Below are 21,403 nucleotides of genomic sequence, written 5' to 3'. Positions count from 1 at the left end.
AGTATATCCAAAATATATAGAGAACTTTCAAAATCCAAAAAAGAAAAAACAATCCAATTAAAAGTGGGCAAAATATCTGAACAGATAACTCACCAAAGAAGTTATATAGATGACAAATAAGGAAATGATGCTAAATATCATATATCGTTCAGTTCAGTTCAGTTCAGCCGCTGTCGTGTCTGACCCTTTGCAACCCGATGAATCGCAGCATGCCAGGCCTCCCTGTCCACCACAAACTCCCGGAGTTTACTCAAACTTATGCCCATTGAGTCGGTGATGCCATCCAGCCATCTCATCCTCTGTCGTCCCCTTCTCCTCCTGACCCCAATCCCTCCCAGCATCAGGGTCTTTTCTAGTGAGTCAACTCTTCGCATGAGGTGGCCAAAGTATTGGAGTTTCAGCTTCAGCATCAGTCCTTCCAATGAACACCCAGGACTGATCTCCTTTAGGATGGACTGGTTGGATCTCCTTGCAGTCCAAGGGACTCTCAAGAGTCTTCTCCAACATCATAGTTCAAAAGCATCAATTTTTCAGCGCTCAGCTTTCTTCACAGTCCAACTCTCATACATCATTAGGGAATTGCAAATTAACAATGAGATATCGCTATGCATGTATCTGAATGGCTAAAATCTAAGACACTGACAACATCAAAAGCTGATGAGGATATGGAGCAACAAGAAACTTGTTAGGACTGCAAAATGGCACAGCCACAGTGGAGGTAGCTTGTCAGTTTCTTATAAAAGTGAACATATTCTTACTGTAAGATCCAGCAATCACCCTCCTGAGTATTTACCACAAAGAGATGAAATCTTAAGTCCATAAATAAAAATAAATATCTTTCACATAAATATCTATAAAAAGCTTTATTTATCAATCTTGTAATTGATGTCCTTCAATAGGACACGCAAGATGTCCCTCAGTAAGTAAACAGATAAACTGTGGTACATGAAGACAATGGAATATTATTCTACAATAAAAAGAAATGAGCTACCAAGCTACAGAAAGACATGAGGAACTTTAAATGCAAATTGCTATGTTACAGAAGATTCCATCTATACTGCATTCTGGAAAAGGCAAAACTAAGAAGACAGTAAAAACATCAAGGGTTTGGAGTTAGGGACGAAGGGTGAATAAGTGGAGCACATGGGGTTTTTAGTGCAGTGAAACCATTCTATATGATATGTCATCATATATTTCAAATGTCACATGCAAGTGTCATTATAAATTTGTGAAAATCCATAGAAAGTACATCAACAAGCAAGAAATATAAATTACGGACTTTAGTTAATAATAATATATCAATAATGGCTCAACAATTTAATAAATGTATCATAATAATGAAAGATGATAATAGGGCAAATGGGAGAAGGAGGAGAGAAAGTTAATGGATACTCTATGTTTTCCACTTATTTTTATGTAAGCCTAAAACTGCTCAGAAAATAAAATTTATTAATTAAAAAAATAATTAAAAATGTCACATAAGAGATAATTCTAGTTATTAGAAGAATATCTTTTAGCAATGTAGAAGAAACAGTTTTAATTTCTCTAGTGAGACAGATGTTTAGAAATATGACTCCCAAATATAACTTTCAAGTTATAAAAATGCATCCCTGAAAGAAAAAAGAATTTTGGTCCTTTGTTAATAGAAAATGGTACTTTTCAGATTTTGTATACAAATACTAGAAAAATATGGTCTTAAACATGTATGTCCTAGTTTTAGAGGTCATGTTTAAGAATCAGTGACTAAATATTTATAAATAGTTTTCTTTGGAAATTTTTTACTGAATGCCTTCTAATACATCTCCAAAAATTTTATATAAAAATGTCTAATGAAGAAAAGCTTGTTATAAGGGGCAGAAATTGGTTGTGACTTTTATTCTTTAACTCAGTTGTCTTTTTGAGCTTGTGGAGGAAATTCCCAGTTTTTTATATTTTTAACAATGAATTTCCTCTTAAATTTGGACTTTAAACCAAAATTCTTTTAGAAACAAATCCCTCTTATCAAACAAAATTCTACAGATTAAGTTGAGCTGCTCCCCTCAATGCAGTCCAGATGATGGGCCCTAGGATTTTTCTTCCTGTTTGCTCCTATGTTCTGGCCTTGGGACCACCCAGAGGAACCCTGGTACTTTTAGAGTCAGCTTTAAACTAGTCTCTAAAATATAAAATATTTTCCAATTATAAAATTACTTACTATTGAATTTTCTATTACTATTACCCATCTTTTAGTTTCTACCCCAAAGTGCCTGATGCTAATAAGGCTTAGTAAAACTTGGATGTAATCTCAAAAACGACAGAATGATCTCTGTTCGTTACCAAGGCAAACCATTCAATATCACGGTAATCCAAGCTTATGCCCCGACCAATAATGCTGAAGAAGCTGAAGTTGAAAGGTTGTATGAAGACCTATAAGACATTCTAGAACTAACACCCCAAAAAAGATGTCCTTTTCATTACAGGGGACTCGAATGCAAAAGCAGGAAGTCAAGAAATACCTGGAGTAACAGGCAAATTTGACCTTGGAGTACAGAATGAAGCAGGGCAAAGGCTAACAGACTTCTGCCAAGAGAAGGCACTGGTTATAGCAAACACCCTCTTCCAACAACACAAGAGAAGACTCTACACATGGACACCACCAGACAGTCAATACCAAAATCAGACTGAAATGCAAAAAGAGAAATGTAAATTGGTTGTCTGAGGAGGCTTTACAAATAGAGAAAAGAAGAGAAGCGAAAGGAAAAGGAGAAAAGGAAAGAATACCCATCTGAATGCAGAGTTCCAAAGAATAGCAAGGAGAGATAAAAAAGCCTTCCTCAATGATCAGTGCAAAGAAATAGAGGAAAACAACAGAATGGGAAAGACTAGAGATCTTTTTCCAAGGGAACGTTTCCAGGGGAACATTTCACGCAAAGAAGGGCTCGATAAAGGAAGAAATGGTATGGACCTAACAGAAGCAGAAGATATTAAGAAGAGGTGGCAGGAATACACACAAGAACTATACAAAAAAGATCTTCATGACCCAGATAATCACGATGGTATGATCATTCACCTAGAGCCAGACATCCTGGAATGCGAAGTCAAGTGGGCCTTAAGAGGCATCACTATGAACATAGCTAGTGGAGGTGATGGAATTCCAGTTGAGCTAGTTCAAATCCTAAGAGATGATGCTGTGAAAGTGCTGCACTCAATATGCCAGCAAGTTTGGAAAACTCAGCAGTGGCCACAGGACTGGAAAAGGTCAGTTCTCATTCCAATCCCAAGAAAGGCAATGCTAAAGAATGCTCAAACTACCACACAATTAATTGAACTCATCTCACATGCTAGTAAAGTAATGCTCAAAATTCTCCAAGCCAGGCTACAACAGTATGGGAACTGTGAACTTCCAGATGTTCAAGCTGGTTTTAGGAAAGGGAGAGGAACCAGAGATCAAATTGCCAACATCTGCTGGATCATCGAAAAAGCAAGAGAGTGCCAGAAAAACATCTATTTCTGCTTTATTGACTATGCCAAAGCCTTTGACTGTGTGGGTCACAACAAAATCTGGAAAATTCTTCAAGAGATGGGAATACCAGACTACCTGACCTGCCTCTTGAGAAACCTGTATGCAGGTCAGGAAGCAACAGCTGGAAGTGGACATGGAACAACAGACTGGTTCCAAATTGGGAAGGGAGTACGTCAAGGCTTTATATTGTCACCCTGCTTATTTAACCTATATGCAGAGTACATCATGAGAAACCTTGGGCTAGATGAAGCATAAGCTGGAATCAAGATTGCCAGGAGAAATATCAATAACCTCAGATATGCAGATGACACCACACTTATGGCAGAAAGTGAAGAATTAAACAGCCTCTTGATGAAAGTGAAAGAGGAGAGGGAAGAAGTTGGCTTAAACCTCAACATTCAGAAAACTACGATCATGGCATCTGGTCCCATCACTTCATGGTAAATAGATGGGGAAACAGTGGAAACAGTGGCTGACTTTATTTTTTTGGCTCCAAAATCACTACAGATGGAGACTGCAGCCATGAAATTAAAAGACGCTTACTGCTTGGAAGGAAAGTTATGACCAACCTAGATAGCATATTAAAAAGCAGAGACATTACTTTGCCAACAAAGGTCCATCTAGTCAAGGCTATGGTTTTCCCAGTGATCATGTATGGATGTGAGAGTTGGACTGTAAAGAAAGCTGAGCATGAAAGAATTGATGCTTTTGAACTGTGGTGTTGGAGAAGATTCTTGAGAGTCCCTTGGACTGCAAGGAGATCCAACCCGTCCATCCTAAAGGAAACTAGTCCTGAATATTCACTGGAAGGACTGATGCTGAAGCTGAAACTCCAATACTTTGGCCACCTGATGCACAGAACTGGCTCACTGGAAAAGACCCTGATGCTGGGAAAGATTGAAGGCAGGAGGAGAAGGGGATGACAGAGGATGAGATGGTTGGATGGCATCACTGGCTAAATGGACACGAGTTTGAGTGAGCTCCAGGAGTTGGTGATGGACAGGGAGACCTGGCGTGCTGCAGGCTATGGGGTCGCAAAGAGTCAGACACAACTGAGCGAATGAACTGAAATGAAACTGCTAAAGAGCAAGAAAAGCTATAGGGAACATACTGGAATACTTTTAAGTTCTTTTCTATTTATTTTTAAAAATATAACCCCCAAATGTACCAATTAAGAGATTCATTTGAGAGAGTAAAATTTTTAAAAATGCAGATACCTCTGAGATTATTTAAATTACGTAGTGAACTGACTTAATAGATTGCTTTTCAACCAGACAACTGATTGAGATCGTCAAAAAAAGGACTCAGAAAAGTAGGCCTGGAGGATGCTAGGGATGGGGTAAGGAACTTGGAAGATGAAGGGTGAAAAGTTATACAAAGAGAAAAGTGAAGACAAACGGTTCTCTAATCTAATCTTGCATAGGACTGGCTTTGTGCCAAGTTAAAAAAAAATCTCCCTCATTCCTTTGGTTGGCTGTAATAGTTTATGTCCTTCTTTTTCCAGGAACTAAAATTTATACCCACTTCTGTTAGGTTACCTATACCGTGATGTACTACATTTCAGGGAACTAGCTTGGAAACTATTCACCAGTGGAAGCATTGCTTTGAGAAATAAATGTTACTTTGAATCCTCAAGAGGCAACTCAGAGTAAACTTTGTATAAACTAGGAACTGCCTATACCAACCCGATTCTCAAAGATAATTCAGGATAAAATCAATGACTATTAACTAACAGAAATCATCTTTATTAGTCAGAAAAAAAGAAATAAAAAATATAACATGACCTGTTCTTTAATAATTTGAGGTGTAATGGACTCTGTTAGTCTGCTTGGGCTGCCATAGAAAATACCACAGACTAGATGGCCGAAGTGCTAGAAATTTATTTTCTCACAGCTGGAAAGCTACGATTGAGTGTCATCAGGGTCAATTTTTGGTGACGGCTCCCTTCCTATCTTACAGACATCCAAAAGTATCATAGTATCCTAGGTCATGTATGACCTTTCCTCTGTACATCCAGGAGGCTTTATTAGACCCTAACCATCACTTTATTTAATCCTAGTTCCCTCCTTTCCTTACATGCTTTATCCCCAAATATTATTGCATTGGGGGTTAGAGCTTCAACACATGAATTTTTCAGGGACAGATTTTGGTTCAAAACCACTCTTTAAAAAAGTATAAGCAATTACAATCATGGAAAAGAGAAAAGAAAACTTCAAACTTAGGAGGCACTAAGATCTCTGCCTCTCTCTTATCAGCCTGTGGTTCTCTCTGTGAAGCACATAAAATGGGAGAAATACTCTTTAATATTTTATATTTTGCCTATTATATGACTTTCAAAATTAATCACATCTTGATCATCTAAAGTATTGGTTATCAAAAAAGAATTCAGGAGGTCCTAAGGCTCTATCACTACTGGAGGAGCAAAAACAAAAGTTCAAAACAATACAGAACACAGCTTTATATACTACTTTATGCTATAAGATATTATTATAAAAATTATTATGATGAGGTTTTAGGGTAGTAATTGAAAATAAACCACTTGGAGTAGGATCCAAGTCATGCCCACATTCAACTGGATTTTATAATAAGCTAGATCATGTTACAGCAGAACTTTGATGTGTTTCAATTTTTACATAATTTATTATGTTGTATAATATGGACCAAGTCTTATACTTATTTGAGTTATTTTATTATATTCCTAAAACTCAATGACTGATTTCTAGTTTTAGATATAAGTGTGAAGTGAATGAAAATATTAATGTAACTTGCTTTACAAAATAAATGTTCTAAAATTTTATAAATAAATCTTTTTAAATATGTAATTTAAAAGCACCAAGGATATACTTTACTCATGAAACTATGCCTAAAGGTTCAAAAATAAGGAAGCTAGACATGGCAAAAAATATTGGTGTGCTGTTTACAGCAGGAGCACAATATTAATTTTATAGCATAAATGTCTTTTATTAAGCTCGAAAGAAGCCATGGATGAAATGGTAGCCCAGTGTCCATGAACTTGTGTATGTATACATACTTTATGCCCATTATGACCAATTCAATTGTATAATAAGAAAGTTCATTTTGAATTGACACTTCTGGATTCATCTCCCCCAAATCTCCAGTTCTGACCCAGATTTATGATACAGAGAAGAAAAGAAAAAAGAAATGCTGGGACTACTATTGTTCAGAGTGTTTGACCTTTTGCATTTTTAAGAATTCTGGCAAGCAGTTAATACTAGGCAAACAAATACAATTCTTACGTTTAAATATAAAACCATTCTTTAAGGGTTCTTTTGAAGTGAATAAAGATATGCCAAGGGACTACTTTCTCTATCACCGACGGAAGGTCTTTTCCAAATGCCAAGAACAATTTAAGTGATTTTCCATCTTTTTGGGTAATTCTGAAGAAAAAGAGAAAATGACTAATTTATGACTTGGAACTTCTGCAATGATAAAATTGGTATGCGTATTGTATCTTAATTTTTCCTTCTAAATGAACAGGGAAACTTTCCCACAAATATAAAAGCAAAACCCATTTTCCAGATTTTAAGCAAAAAGAGAGCTAGCTGTTATTAAAGACCACTAGAAATAGTATTTGGAGGTTAAAAACAGACAAAAGAGAGATGCAAATCTTAATTCTTTGTACTTTTCTTTCAAGCCTAAGGCAAGGTTAGATTCAGTTTTTAAATTTCTAAAACACAGGAGAGGTTATATTTAAGAACAATTCAATGACTGTATTATAACTCTAAACTATTTTACAGTTTTGGTAATATTTTAATAGAATGACACCTTTGAGAACTCAGAATCACTGTCACTTAAGGATGAAGAATAAGAACATCTCTATGTCATCATCTAACACCAGATGACAAACAGGAAGTATTTTTGTTCTTCACGTTAGATTTCTGAGCCTTACCTAAACACTTAGGTTCAACTCTAAGCTAAAACTGAAAAGGCATAGTAACTCGGTATATGTATTTCCTAAACAATCATTCTAGTAGAAATGCTAGGTGTACCATTTTTTTCTTTTCAATTAATAAAACATATTAAAAAATTACATTGTACCCAAGGAATCAAGCATTACTTTAATATACTGAAATAGGGATATTAGGTAGACAGTTTGTAAGGAAACATGAGGTTTACGCACTTGAAAGTAAAAAAAAAAAGTACACATGTTTAAAAAAGGAACAAATAAAAATAGGGATTTCAGATGTTTATAAATCTCAATCAGCCAAAATAAATTCTGCATGTAACTATGAATTACAATTTAAATTTAAAGAACATACCATTATAACTAAAAACATGACATATACATAAAACACTCATGAGTACTCACAAAATCTAAGGCAGTAAAATATGGAAATATTAAACAAATATTAAACAAATTAAGTTCTTTATATTAGAGAGCAATGAAATTGATTTTGCTGATTTATAAAAATATACAACAAAAATGACTTATTGAGCACCTGCTATATGTATGAGGATAAATACACTTATGTACTTACTGTATGAATCATTTCATCTACTCTGGACAACAGATCTCTCTCATTATTTACATATCAGGAAACTGGTCACAAGCTAGGAAACAGTCAGACCTGGCATCTGGATTTAGATCTTTCTTATTCCATAACCCATCTGCTAACTATAATGCAGTTTCACACAGTACAAATTGTTCTTTTTTAAAAAAATTTTTGTTTGTTTGTTTATTTGGCTGCACCAGGTCTTCATTGCATCAGGTGAGTTCTTTCAGTTGAGGAATGTGAACACTCAGTTCTGGCATGTGGGATCTAGTTCCCTGACCAGGAATTGAACCTGGGCCCCCTGCTTTGGGAGTGTGGAGTTCTTAGCCACTGGACCACCAGGGAAGTCCCCAAATTGTTCTTAAAAGAAGAAAAAGTCTTCACTTACATTGGTGGCATACTTTTCATATATAGATCAATTAAATTAATATTAGAAATTAGCCTACTTCACCTCAAATAATCAAAACTGTCCAACCCTACCAGAATCTATACCACAGAATTAAAGCATGCTCTACATATTTAAAAAAAAAAAATCATGAGCTCCTTCCAAGTTGGTAAAATCCCCCAAATTTATCACTCTTTCGAAGATGAAGCAGCACAGATTCAATGTTTATACAAAAATTCTGGGGGGACCAGCATGGATCAATAGAGAGACTGAAAATCTGGAAGAGGAGAAAGAACGCAGACTGTTAAAACGCCATTACTACTGGCCTGAGTGAGTCTTCATAGATATGTACTCAGCCTGGATACCAGGCTTGAGGACTAGATTATCAGGTAGGTCTTGATGAACTTGTTGCCTTGATAACAACACTTCTTTTTATAAATGGGCTTCAGTACTTTATGCTTTCAGTAATAAAATGCTCTATTAAGTCTGTTGCCAGCCAGCCTCTCATTCAACATTCATTTCCTTTCTGACTAATGCTTCTTGTAATCTGACAGCAGTTTTAAACAACTGGCAAGGAGTCAGTAATACAGGTACGGCAGCACAGGGTGTTCTGGAGGATGGTTTGCTTTGGTGTAAACATCCTATCTAAAACAGCCTTCAGGTAAGCCGAATTAAGGTTCCTTTTTATTGCCAATTTAAGTTCATGTTTGGAAATATAGAAAATGCTACATTGCCATACACTGTACATTTTTAAAACTGTAGGTTAAAATGAACATTATAACTTTATAGCTTTTACTTACTTTCCTAACAAAGAGTTTAGGGAAAAAGCAGGCTGATGTATGTTTTCATTTTATAAGACTTTTTATTCTAATGCCTCCAGAATCATAGATACTGAACTTGAAAAGCTGTTCTTAAGAAAGATCAAAAGCAGGGAAACCAAAGGTATCAAGGAAAAAAAATCACTGGGCATGGGAATCTCAGAGCAATTAAAACTTTCATTTCCATTCAGTGGAAAATTGTTCAAGTTTGCTAAGGAGATTTTTTTGGGGGGAGGGAGGGGCACACCACACAGCTTGTGGAATCTTCCTTCTCAGACCACAGACTGAACCAGGGCCCTTGGCAGTGAAAGCATGGAGTCTTCACCACTGGACTTCCAGGGTTCCCAGGAGAATTTTTATTAAAATCTGAATTCTAAGAGCTGTCAGAGTCTTCCAAGGTTCCTATTCCTCTTGTGCCATGGTTAGGGTCTCTAGGCCATAGAAGCAAGTATTCAGAGACAGTGACCACAATCCCAAGATTTCAGGCTTCCAGGAGTATTGTGAGGAAAACATAACTGTGTTATATGTCCTTGGAGGTCCAATCCCTAAGGAATAGGACTACTCTAAGCTATGACATGTATAGGCACTAGGAAGGATCATGAAGACCACATCTCTACTCTTTTATTAAAATACGAGAAATGAGTTCTAGAGATGATAACTGATTTGGCCAAATTAATACTATAGTAAGTGGTCAAGACAGGACTGAAGTCTAGGTCTTGGTTTTTACCAAACAGTAAGAGAGAGGGGTAGAGGACTGGCTTTAAAGTCATAGCCTAATACATGCTTTCAGGATATCCAGTTCTTGCACTGGAAGATTTTATCGCGATTCATTTAAACAGGGTAGCTATTGATTGGTTCAAACTTAAGAAAGGAGCACGACAAGGCTGTTTATTGTCACCCTATTTATTTACCTTATACGCAGAGCACATCGCAAAATGCCAGGCTGGATGAGTTACAAGGTGGAATCAAGATTGCTGGGAGAAATATCAACAACCTCAGATATGCAGATGAAACCACCCTTATGGCAGAAAGCGAAGAGGAACTAAAGAGCTTCTTGATGAGGGTGAAAGAGAAGAGTGAAAAAGTCAGCTTAAAGCTCATTAAAAAATTAAGATCATGGCATCCAGTCCCATCACTTCATGGCAAATAGATGGGGAAACAATGGAAACAGTGACAGACTTTCTTTTCTTGGGCTCCAAAATCACTGTGGATGGTGACTGCTGCCATGAAACTAAAAGACGCTTGCTTCTTGGAAGAAAAGCAATGACAAACCTATACAGCGTATTGAAAAGCAGAGACATTACTTTGCCTACAAAGGTCCATAGTCAAAGCTATGGTTTTCCCAGTAGTCATCTACGGATGTGAGAGCTGGACCATAAAGAAGGCAGAGCATCTAAGAATCGATGCTTTTGAATTGCGGTGCTGGAGAAGACTCCTGAGAATTCCTTGGACAACAAGGAGATCAAAGCAGTCAATCTTAAAGGAAATCAACCCTTGAATATTCACTGGAAGAACTGATGCTGAAACTCCAATACTTTGGCTACCTAATGTGATGTCCAAGGTCCTTCACACTTGTCTGACTCATCTTCCCTGGTTTATTACCTACCATTTCTACTCTCAGACTCTTTTTCTACTCATATTTCAACCTTTAACTGAATGTAGAACACACTATGTTCTTTTACACATTTCTACCTTTCTGTATGCCAGGGACGCTCCCCTTTCCAGCCCTCCTATGCTTGGGGACTGCTATTCACCTATTAAGACTCAGATCAGCTATCCCCTCCTTCAAGCCTACTTAGTGCAGAGTTACATATTCTTCTTTCTCCCACAGTATTCTGCACATCACTATATCATGTCACATAAACACACTATATTGGAGAAGCAAACATCAACCTACTCCAGTGTTCTTGTCTGGAAAATCCCGTGGACAGAGGAGTCTGGTGGGTTACAGTCCATGGAGTCAAAAAGAGTCAGACACAACTCAGCACACACACAAACACATTATATAGAACTTAGTTGTTTATTTGTCTTTCCCTCTAAACTGAAGATCTTATTCACAATACCTGGGAAAATACTGTAAGTAAATAAAGAAAAACATAGTTCCTAACTTCAAGTAGCTTATAATTTTTGTGACGATGACATCCAGGCAGCTAAAGACAATAACTGTAAAAAAAAAAAGTACGTATAAAAAAAGTCTCAAGATGTTTCATACCTACTGTCCACAAGAGCAGGCAAACCTTTATCAAAGATCAGAGATGTCAAAGGGACTATGGAACATTTTCAAAGATCCTTCTGTTGACTCAAGAGGCTGGAAGAGCCTTTCAGGACGAGTTCAAGGATCTGATTTCTGGTTCTGAGTCTGTCACATTTATTTGCTGTGGGACTTCAGATATATCAATATCAAAAAAAGTTTAAAACTCTAAGTGTCACTTTAGTGAATGTTAAAACTGGTATTTTTGTTCATTAGGATTACTTAGAATCAACACACAAATCATCCACCCACCATATAGTTCACTGATGCAGTGGACACAGTGGTTGCTATGCTGGGAGTCCAAGAAGTACAGAACCTGGTTTCTGCCACAGAGAATCTTACAGTTTGTTTGGCGGGACATGAGGCAGCTGCCCTTATTAAAATAACCAGAAGGGAAAATATCCTAAAAGCCAAACAAATGAAACAGAAATCAGAGTAAAAGCATTCAAAAGGAGAAGCCATTTTTGGGTGGGTTTGTCACAATGGTTTTATTACAAAGCAGTGACTTCAGTAGGCTGTATGAGCAAAGAGTACTTTGAAACTCTGGGGTATGGATATAGAATTTTAGGGTAAACGCACAATAAGGAGTGGAGGGACAAAGATCTCAAATAAGAGCAGCAGACTAACTAGTCACAACAGCACGATTTCACAGGGCAGTTTCTGATTAGGCAGGACAAGCAGACTGCGGGTGTACCTACAGGAGGCTGCGAAGTCCCGTGGTGCCTGCTGCACTCAGGGATGTGAACACTGCTGCTAATTGCTCTCCACCAGCACTGCACAGGGAGCCAAAACGTGTCCTGTCCTGCCTGAGGATCTTGAGTCCTATCTCAGATGTGTTGCTAGGCTGGTCATATAAAGAGTCAATCTATGCCAGGTTCCAGTACATTGATCTTGATTTTTAGATTAGGGAAAATAGTCACAAGAGGATTCATGGAGGAAAAGTGCAGATATCCTACATGATTAGAATTGCTCCTTCCGTTTTCACTGGGTAGGAGAAAAGAGAAAGTACGTTAAAAGAATAATAGTCAGCAAGACAGAAAAGTGGGCAGGGGGAGAAGGGAACAACAGAAGTTGAGATGGTTGGATGCCATTACCGATATGATAGACATGAATTTGAGGAGGCTCCAGGAGTTGGTGATGGACAGGGAAGCCTAGTGTGCTGCAGTCCATGGGGTTACAAAGAGTTGAACATGACTGAGTGATTGAACAACAACTTTATTACCTATAATAGCTCAAGCACAGTGAATAGAACCCTTTTTGAATTAATGAGGCACACTGGAAGGTGATTTTTTTAATGTCAAGCTGACATGAAGATTTTGAGCTTTTATTAGACCCAGAAGGGCCCAGACTTAGACTACAAAATGGAATTCAGAGCAAGACACATCACTTTAGTAAAACAAAGATAAGAAGAATAAATTTACATGAAGTTAAAGCTTTTTGAAAAATTAATGTGAAATGTATTTAACTCTAACAAATTGCTAGAGCTAGATTCATAAGATGACTCTAAAAAGGGCCACTATATTAAGTAGATTTCTACAATTGAAGAAAAGTGTAAGAGGCAAACTCAATTATTATTTATTAACAGCTTTCAGATAAATTATCTGGTTATTGAGAACATGCAAAACTGTCTTATGGCAGCATCATTCAATACTGCAGTGGTAAATATAAACACTGAACTGATATAAGGAGGATAAAGTGAAGGGAAATAACATTTATGAAGCACTCATTATGTGTCAGGCCTTGTTGCTTTTACAGTTATTATCTCACTCAACCCTCAAAACAGTTTGTCATGCAGGTATTTCACAGATGAGGAAACTAAGATTCAAAGAAGTTAAATATTAAATAACTTGTCTGAAGCAACTCTGAAAGAAATGAGCTATAATTCTATTAAAAGTCTACTCAACTGTATCATTAAAATTGTTTTTTCTCCTATTTAATGGCCTCTCTTGAAAGCTGAATTTTTAAATCTTGATATGTGAAATAAATGCTATGATTGCCTATATTACTCATAAATGTATAGCTGATACCTGGCTCTTAGATGTTTTGTCAATTTAACGAGATAATCACTAAAAGGAGGATAACAGCCAAATGCAAATAGTTAATCTAAATTTTACCGACATTAATTGTCAGCCTGTTTCAGCAAATTCTTATACTGAGGAAATTACATATCTTATTCATCACCTCTGTCTTCAAGCATATGGCACACGGGTAATGGGCCCAGTTATGGCTTCATATGCGTATATTTATGATTGCTGATTTCCTGCCAGTGGTAAAAGTTTTCCAAAAGGAACTAGGATAATTTGACATAGCAGAAATACATGAAGTGGAATCTGCTACAAATAACTTAAAAAACAAAAATCAAAGCAAAAGAAAACAATAGCCATAACCAAAAAAGACTTCTTATTTCCTCCTGAGCTGAATTCCCATCTGCTTTTAAATGGCAACATGTTTTTCCATTAAGTGGAAGCTACAGCCAAGAAACCAAAGACAATGAGGCTCTGGCCACGGGGGAACAGCGGGCTGCAGGGGTGGCTGATGGATGCTGCCTGCTTCAGCCTCTCTGCAGAAGATACTCCCTAGGGACCACCTTCTCCTTTCAACAGGAGACAAACTTCTCCTTGGGACTCTCCTTAGGATTAAAAAAAAAAAATTCTAATTCCTTGTAGACCCTTTCCAAGGAGGGAAAATGAAGTAACTCAGTATAAGGAGCTATTTTAAACTCTGGGTGTCTGTAAGCTTTCATGAAACAAAAGCACCAGGTGACAAAAAAAAGATTTTGAAAAAGTAACTCCTCTCATCCCAGTTGCTTAATAAGTGCCAATATCATCTCCATCCCAATCATCCTCTACCACTTTTTAATTAAAAAGATAAATAAAATACTCACCACAGTTAAAGTAAACATTTTCTGTTTCCAAAAAAACAGAGTGCCAGTAATTTCCTCATTTCTGGCTCACCCGGACAAATTTTTGTTAAATAGCTGATACTGTACAGTGAAATAAAATTAATTTTATATAATACTGAATATATTGAATATTGAATATACTACTTTACTGAGAAGACAATTAACTGAGTTAGCAGTTTCATTTTTATACCAAAAGTGGCCACAGAGACACTCAACCCCGAAAAAGAGGTTGTGCCTATAGCAGGATGCATTGCTATAAGAAGTTTCCTATATGACAAATGAGAAGGGAAAGTCTGTTTTTCCTAAATATAATTTTTTCAGTTTATTAAGTCTTTGTAAAGTATATTCTATGTAGTAGGCTTTGTGCGGATATGACCTTGCTGGGGGAAGAAATAAATTAGTTACATCAGTGATAAAGCAGTGAGTCTGTAGGAGTCACATGACTGAAGTTCAAACTTTGACTTTGTTTTTACTATTTAAAAACCCATCAAAACTAATTTTGGCTTTCAAACATTGTCGTGACATTTTCATTCTGATACAGAGAAGAAAAAAAGATGAGACCTTATATTTTATGTGAAGCTAAGTTTAATCTATCTTAAATTTCCTACTGATTAATTTTAAGACTTTAAAAAAGACTATTTCTTTTCAAACAATAGGGCACCTGTGTGAATTACCTAAATATTGAGACCAAACCCTCCTCTCAGAACAAAAACTGTGTAACTAATCTGTCTTGTCCAAATTGAAAACACAGAACTACAAAGATATACGTCTGGAATAAATGTCTATAAAAATGTAATCATACACTAATTATAATTAGGACCACAGTGGAATACCCTTCCCTCATCCAAGCATTATGGGACACAAAAATGTAAAGTGAGGGACAGAAATGTCTGCTACTTTCTCTACGACTATTTTTAGAAAAGCTGATATAAAAATTAATCAGAAATGAATGTGCTTATATTTCAGGCTGAATAAGGCATGTACTACATAGGAATTAGCAAGCTGGTACAATAATTCCTGGCACCAAATGAGTTTTTACTTCTCAGCCAGACAGGACCTCATTGGCTTTGATTTTTGTTTTGCACTTCTGCATTACTATCATGAATTACTTCAAAGTGAGAAAGGCATATTTATACTTTGCTAACTGCTCTTCAACTTCACTCAAGTGAAAGATTTATGGTTTCTTCTCCTGGCTGTTTCCTGTAAACTGACATATCATATACAGGATGCCAGACTTTGCTCTCACATCAAAAACTAAATTCTAGAAATGCTACAGCAGTCAGCTAGCAGTAACTGTATGTTCATTTTAACTTAATGGATGGTCATGCCAAAGAGATGCTCATAAAGATTATTGTTTTAGACAGGACTTTAAACGTAAAGGCATTTTAACTGCTTCTCAAGCTTTCTACAAGAATTTTCCACCCCAGTGGAATTTAAACATTTAAGGAGGGAAAATCAAATATACATAGTTCACAGTTGCAGAAACAATGAGTAGATCTGAGATATTTTTTTGGTTGTTGCTATTAGCTAGGATTGCATGATATACTAAATCCAATTCCACATGTAAATTTATCTACAAGACTCTGATTATCATATGGTTTATTAAGTATTAGTTTCTTTGGTTTTTATAGAAGACAGATAAAAATAACAGCAATCAAAACAGAAAGTGGAGTCCCAGTCTGCTGGATAATTCAGAATGAAAAGAATCTGCAACTTCGTATTTATGAGAGTATTAATTTTCCAGTACAAACCCATATCAGTGGTATTTAGAAGACATTTCTGTGTTGAACACATGTAGAAAAGTTGCACAAGTATTTCAATGGAATTTTATTCTGTAAACAAAAACAGCCTAATTAAAGAGCTGCTAAGGAGAGAAAAATATGTCTTACTTAATATGCCATACCTAAAATTTTCATATTTTCACAGAGGTGTTGCTGTTCTTGTTTAAACTGTATTTTTACTATTAAGAGCAGGCTGGCTGTCCCTTTTATGATTTTATCACAGAATCTTTGTCGATTGAGATAATTTTCCAAAAGTTTAGAAGATAATAAAATCACCTTCTGTATTTCGGAGTATGTTCATGATATCTTAATCTCATTTTTATGATCTCTATGAGAACACAGTAGGGAAAGTTGTACACTATTTCCATTTGCTAGGTAAAGGAGTCAAAGTTCAGAAAAGTGTGTAACTGGTTGGAAGCTGCTGTATCAAGAAGCCCCAAAAGAAGAATCTTCTACTTTTGGTCCAGTGATCTCTCCACTATATTATGCTAATGCTCTGAAGACTACATTTTGAGATATAAGAAAAGCCAGGTAAAAGCAAATGAAATACTGTAGGCCAGGTAAAATGTAATTTAATTTTAGAGACTATCTGTCATGTAGTGTATTTCCTGTTTTAAGATTTCTTAATATGGAGTTATTTAAAACAGCTGGCATCAAGCAATGTTCTTTGCTAATGACCCCAAACCACTGCTTTCCTCTCACCAAAGTATTTTGAGGGTAATTATCTTACCTCTGCTCCTGAATACGTATCTGTTTGGAGAATGAGTTCATTCAGATCAACCTCGTTATTGATTGGCATAGAGTGAAACTGCAGGTTAAGTATTTCCCTTCTTGTTGCTGCATCTGGTAAAGGCACATAGATGATTCTATCAATTCTTCCAGGCCGCATCAAAGCCTATAAAGAAGAGGGGGCAACACAGATTAACCAAGCTCAGAAATGACATTCCTCAAGAAATGTATACAAGGAAAGAGGATGCCCAGAATCTTATGAATAACTCACTATTATCAAAATTAGTAACTAAAACAAGTACCAGTGGTTTTGAATCTACATCAAAGACTCAAACAAATAAACAATGTCAGAGTACTTTTGAAAACTGAAAAGCAGTATTTCTGAACAGCTTTTTGCTCCCTTGCAACTAACTGTCAGGTCAGTAAAAGATGATTCTTCTCTTTTAAGGAAATGTGTATATGACTTGCATTCATCATATCAAAAGATTTGTTTTTGGATAACTTCCTGCAGTAATTCTTAAAATATGGGTTAAGCTATTTCAGAGGTCTCAAAATAACAGCTCAGATCAAAGAATACTTCTAAGAACTGATGGCAGTCAAAAAACTTCCCTAATATTTTACTGAAGGCTAATGCCTGAATTATCTTAGAAACAATGAAGCCATCTATTCAGAAAAAAAATATTGAGCATGTGCTATTATATACTAGACTTTGTTCTTGGTTCTAGGAAATAGCATAAATAAGATAGGTATGTGTAAAGCCAATTATGTTGATAGTTATTCATGTCTGTGAATATAGTAATAACCTTTGAATTGTATATTTTAAGTGAATGAATTTTATTGTCTGTGAATTATATCTTAATAAAGCTGTTAAAAGAAATAAGGGTCTAAAGTGTGTGTTGACAGCATGCAGCAGCTTTTAGTGGGGGCAGTCAGAGAAAGCCTCTTTGAAGAAATAAATTTTGCAGATACTCCTAGAAGTCACCCATACAGAAATTTGGGGAAAGAGACCTCAAGGTAAAGGAAACATCAAGTGCAAAGGCACAGATGACTGGTATGTTCCAGAGAAATAAAAAACCCCACTGTGGTAGAAATCGTGAATAAAGTGAAAAGATGTAGGAAATGTGGTTAGAGAGATAGTCACAGGCAGAATATAAGGCCTTAAACAACATGGTGAAGAGTGTGGATTGTATTCCATTTGCAATGAGAAGCCATTGGAAGGTTTTAAGCAGGAAGGTGAAATGATAAGATTTACATGAAAAGATCATTTTTATGGGACAAAAATGTCTAACATATACATAACAAAAATCCAAGAAAAGATGGCGTAGAAAAAAATATTTGAAGAAAAAGCTGAAAATTCCTCCCAGTTGGTAAACAAACATGAATTGACACGATCAAGAAGCTCAATGAATTTCAAACAAAGTAACTACAAAGAAAACCATACACAAGCATATTACAGTCAAACTGCTGAAAACTAAAGATGCCAGAGTGAACACAGGGAACAATGATTTGAATCATCAATGACTCTCAATCAAAACAATATGGAAACCAGTAGAACAACATCTTTAAAATGCTGAAAGAATGAAAATGTCATCCCAGAATTCTATTCCCAGGGAAAGTACCCTTCAATAACAAAGGAAAAATAAAGTCACTTTCAGATGTAACAGAAAACAAAGGAATATCTACCAGTAGACCTTTCCACTGGAAGAAAACCAGTAGATCTACACTACAGAAAATGCTAAAGGAAGTTCTTAAGGTTGAAAAGAAATGACATGAGATGAAAAACTGAATCTTCAGAAAGAAACAAAGTGGATCGGAAATGAAATACCACAAACATGAAGACTCCTCGGATATTCTAAAAATTACTCTTGCTACTGGCATAATGAGAAACAGTACTCCTTGAATATATCAGAGATATTCACTTATAATGCAAAACAGTGTATTTTTTGTGTATTTATGAATATGAAGTATCTAGAAAAAAGATGTGATAGGAATACAGAAAGTATGGAAGACAAGAACTCAGACATGAATCTCTTTTAATTACAAAACCTAAAACAACAATAACAACAAAAAACAAAATCTTAAACATGCAGCTGGGACCACACATAAAACACTACAGAGGGGGGAGGAGCCAAGATGGCGGAGGAGTAGGACGGGGAGACCACTTTCTCTCCTACAAATTCATCAAAAGAATAACTGAATGCAGAGCAAACCTCACAAAACAACTTCTGATCGCTAGCTGAGGTCATCAGGCGCCCAGAAAAGCAGACCATTGTCTTCGAAAGGAGGTAGGACAAAATATAAAAGATAAAAAGTGAGACAAAAGAGCTAAGGACGGAGACCCGTCCCAGGAAGGGAGTCTTAGGCGGCCTTGCTTGGGCTAGGGTCCGGGCCTGAGTGCCCTGAGGACAATCGGAGGGAGCTTCTGTGAGGTGCCAACTTGAACTGTGGGAGACCAAAAGAGAGAAAATTAACCGGCCGGAACACACTGCCGGCCGTTCGCAGAACAAAGGGACGGAGAAAGTCCCAAGAAGAGGTCGCAGGCTGCGGACCGCCCAGCCCCGCCGGAGGCAGGAGGCAGGGGGGAGGGGAAGGTCGCGGCGAGACACAGGGCGCAGGCACCCGACCGGCGCGGGCGGGGACTGGGGCTGGGGACGCAGAGGGCGGAAGGCGCGCGCACCCGACTGGCGTCAGCGGAAACTGAGACTGGGTCCGCGGAAGGGAGTGAGTGCGCCACACCTGGGGATAGTGCGCCCATCAAGCCCCTCGCTGCATGGACCGCTCTGACGGGGAAGGCACAGAGAGCAGGCGCAGCTTTTCCTTCCGCGCTTTTGTGTAACACCCGAGGGCTGGAACCTAGCGCAGCGCGGGGCACGCTCCATATAGAACAGCCGGGAGCCTGAGCAGCGCAAACGAAGAAAGCAGCGTCAGCCCCTCCCGGCAGCGCCAGCCCGCCCCCGCAGGGCCAGCCCCTCCCCGCAGCGTCAGCCCCGCCCCACAGCGCCAGCCCATCCCCGCAGCGTCAGCCCCTCCCAGCAGCGCAACGGAACTAGCTAACTGAGTAAGAGTCCACCTCCGCCGGCCTGTGTCAGGGCGGAAATGAGGCTCTGAAGAGACCAGCAAACAGAAGCCAAATAAACAAAGGGAACCGCTTCAGAAGGGACTGGTGCAACAGATTAAAATCCCTGTAGAAAACACCGACTTCACGGGAAGGGCCCTGTAGATATCGAGAAGTGTAAGCTGGAACGAGGAGCTATCTGAAACTGAGCCGAACCCACACTGACCGCAGCAGCTCCAGAGAAACTCCTAGATATATTTTTACTTTTTTTTTTCTAAGTAAGGAAAAAAAAAAATTTTTTTTTCTTTTTATATTTTTTCTTTTTTATTTTTTCTCTTTTATTTTCCTTTAAAATTCCCTATTACTCCCCCATTACTCCTTAACTTTCATTTACATATATTTTTACGATTTTTTTAATTAGGGGAAAAAAAAATTTTTTTTTTTACTTTCTTTTTTTTTTGTTTTTTTTTCTTCTTTTTTTTTCTTTTTTCTTCTTTTTTTTCCTTTCCGTTTTCTCTTTTATTTTCTATTTTTCTTTTTCTCTTATTTCTTTTAAAGTCCTCTAGTACTCCTCTACTACTCTTCATTTTCATTTTCACTACACTATAACCTTACCAAAAAAAAAAAAAAGAGAAGCCCTATCTTTAAACTGAAGATTATTCTCTCCCAATCTTGACTCTCTGTTTTCTACCTCAGAACACCTCTATTTCCTCCTTTCCCCTTCTCTTCCCAATCCAATTCTGTGAATCCTTGTAGGTGTCTGAGATACGGAGAACACTCTGGGAACAGACAGCTACGTAGATCTGTCTCTCTCCTCTTGAGTCCCCCTTTTTCTCCTCCTGCTCATCTCTATCTCCCTCCTCCCTTTTCTCCTGTTCATGTAACTCTGTGAACCTCTCTGGGTGTCCCTAACAGGGGAGAATCTTTTCGCCATTAACCTAGAAGTTTTATTATCAGTGCTGTATAGTTGGAGAAGTCCTGAGACTACAGGAAGAATAAAACTGAAATCCAGAGGCAGGAAACTTAAGCCCAAAACCTGAGAACACCAGAAAACTCCTGACTACATGGAACTTTAAGCAATAAGTGACCGTCCAAAAGCCTCCATACCTACACTGAAACCAACCACCACCCAAGAGCCAGTAAGTTTTAGAGCAAGACATACCACGCAGATTCTCCAGCAACACAGGAACATAGCCCCGAATGTCAACATACAGGCTGCCCAAGGTGACACCTAACACATAGACCCATCTCAAAACTCATTACTGGGCACTCCATTGCTCTCCAAAAAGAAGAAATCAAGTTCCACGCACCAGTACACTGACGCAAGCTTCCCTAACCGGGAAACCTTGACAAGCCAATCGTCTAACCCCACCCACTGGGTAAATCCTCCACAATAAAAAGGAACCACAGACCTCCAGAATACAGAAAGTCCACTCCAGACACAGCAATCTAAACAAGATGAAAAG

General features: G+C 37.5%; 1 protein-coding gene across 2 annotated transcripts in view; it reads right to left on the bottom strand.

The window, feature by feature from the left end:
• The window catches only part of SPATA5 (spermatogenesis associated 5), a 330,546-nt gene that overhangs the window by 41,390 nt on the left and 267,753 nt on the right, over positions 1 to 21,403 (bottom strand). For both annotated transcript variants that reach the window (XM_043902355.1, XM_043902354.1), the window contains exon 15: positions 16,884 to 17,048. In XM_043902355.1, coding sequence (XP_043758290.1) covers positions 16,884 to 17,048 — 165 coding nt within the window. The remainder of the gene's footprint in view (positions 1 to 16,883; positions 17,049 to 21,403) is intronic.

Source organism: Cervus elaphus, chromosome 5 (assembly GCF_910594005.1).
Source record: "Cervus elaphus chromosome 5, mCerEla1.1, whole genome shotgun sequence".
NCBI lineage: Eukaryota > Metazoa > Chordata > Mammalia > Artiodactyla > Cervidae > Cervus > Cervus elaphus.
The sequence above is the reverse complement of the archived record's forward strand: the minus strand, read 5'-3'. Positions and strand labels throughout refer to the sequence as shown.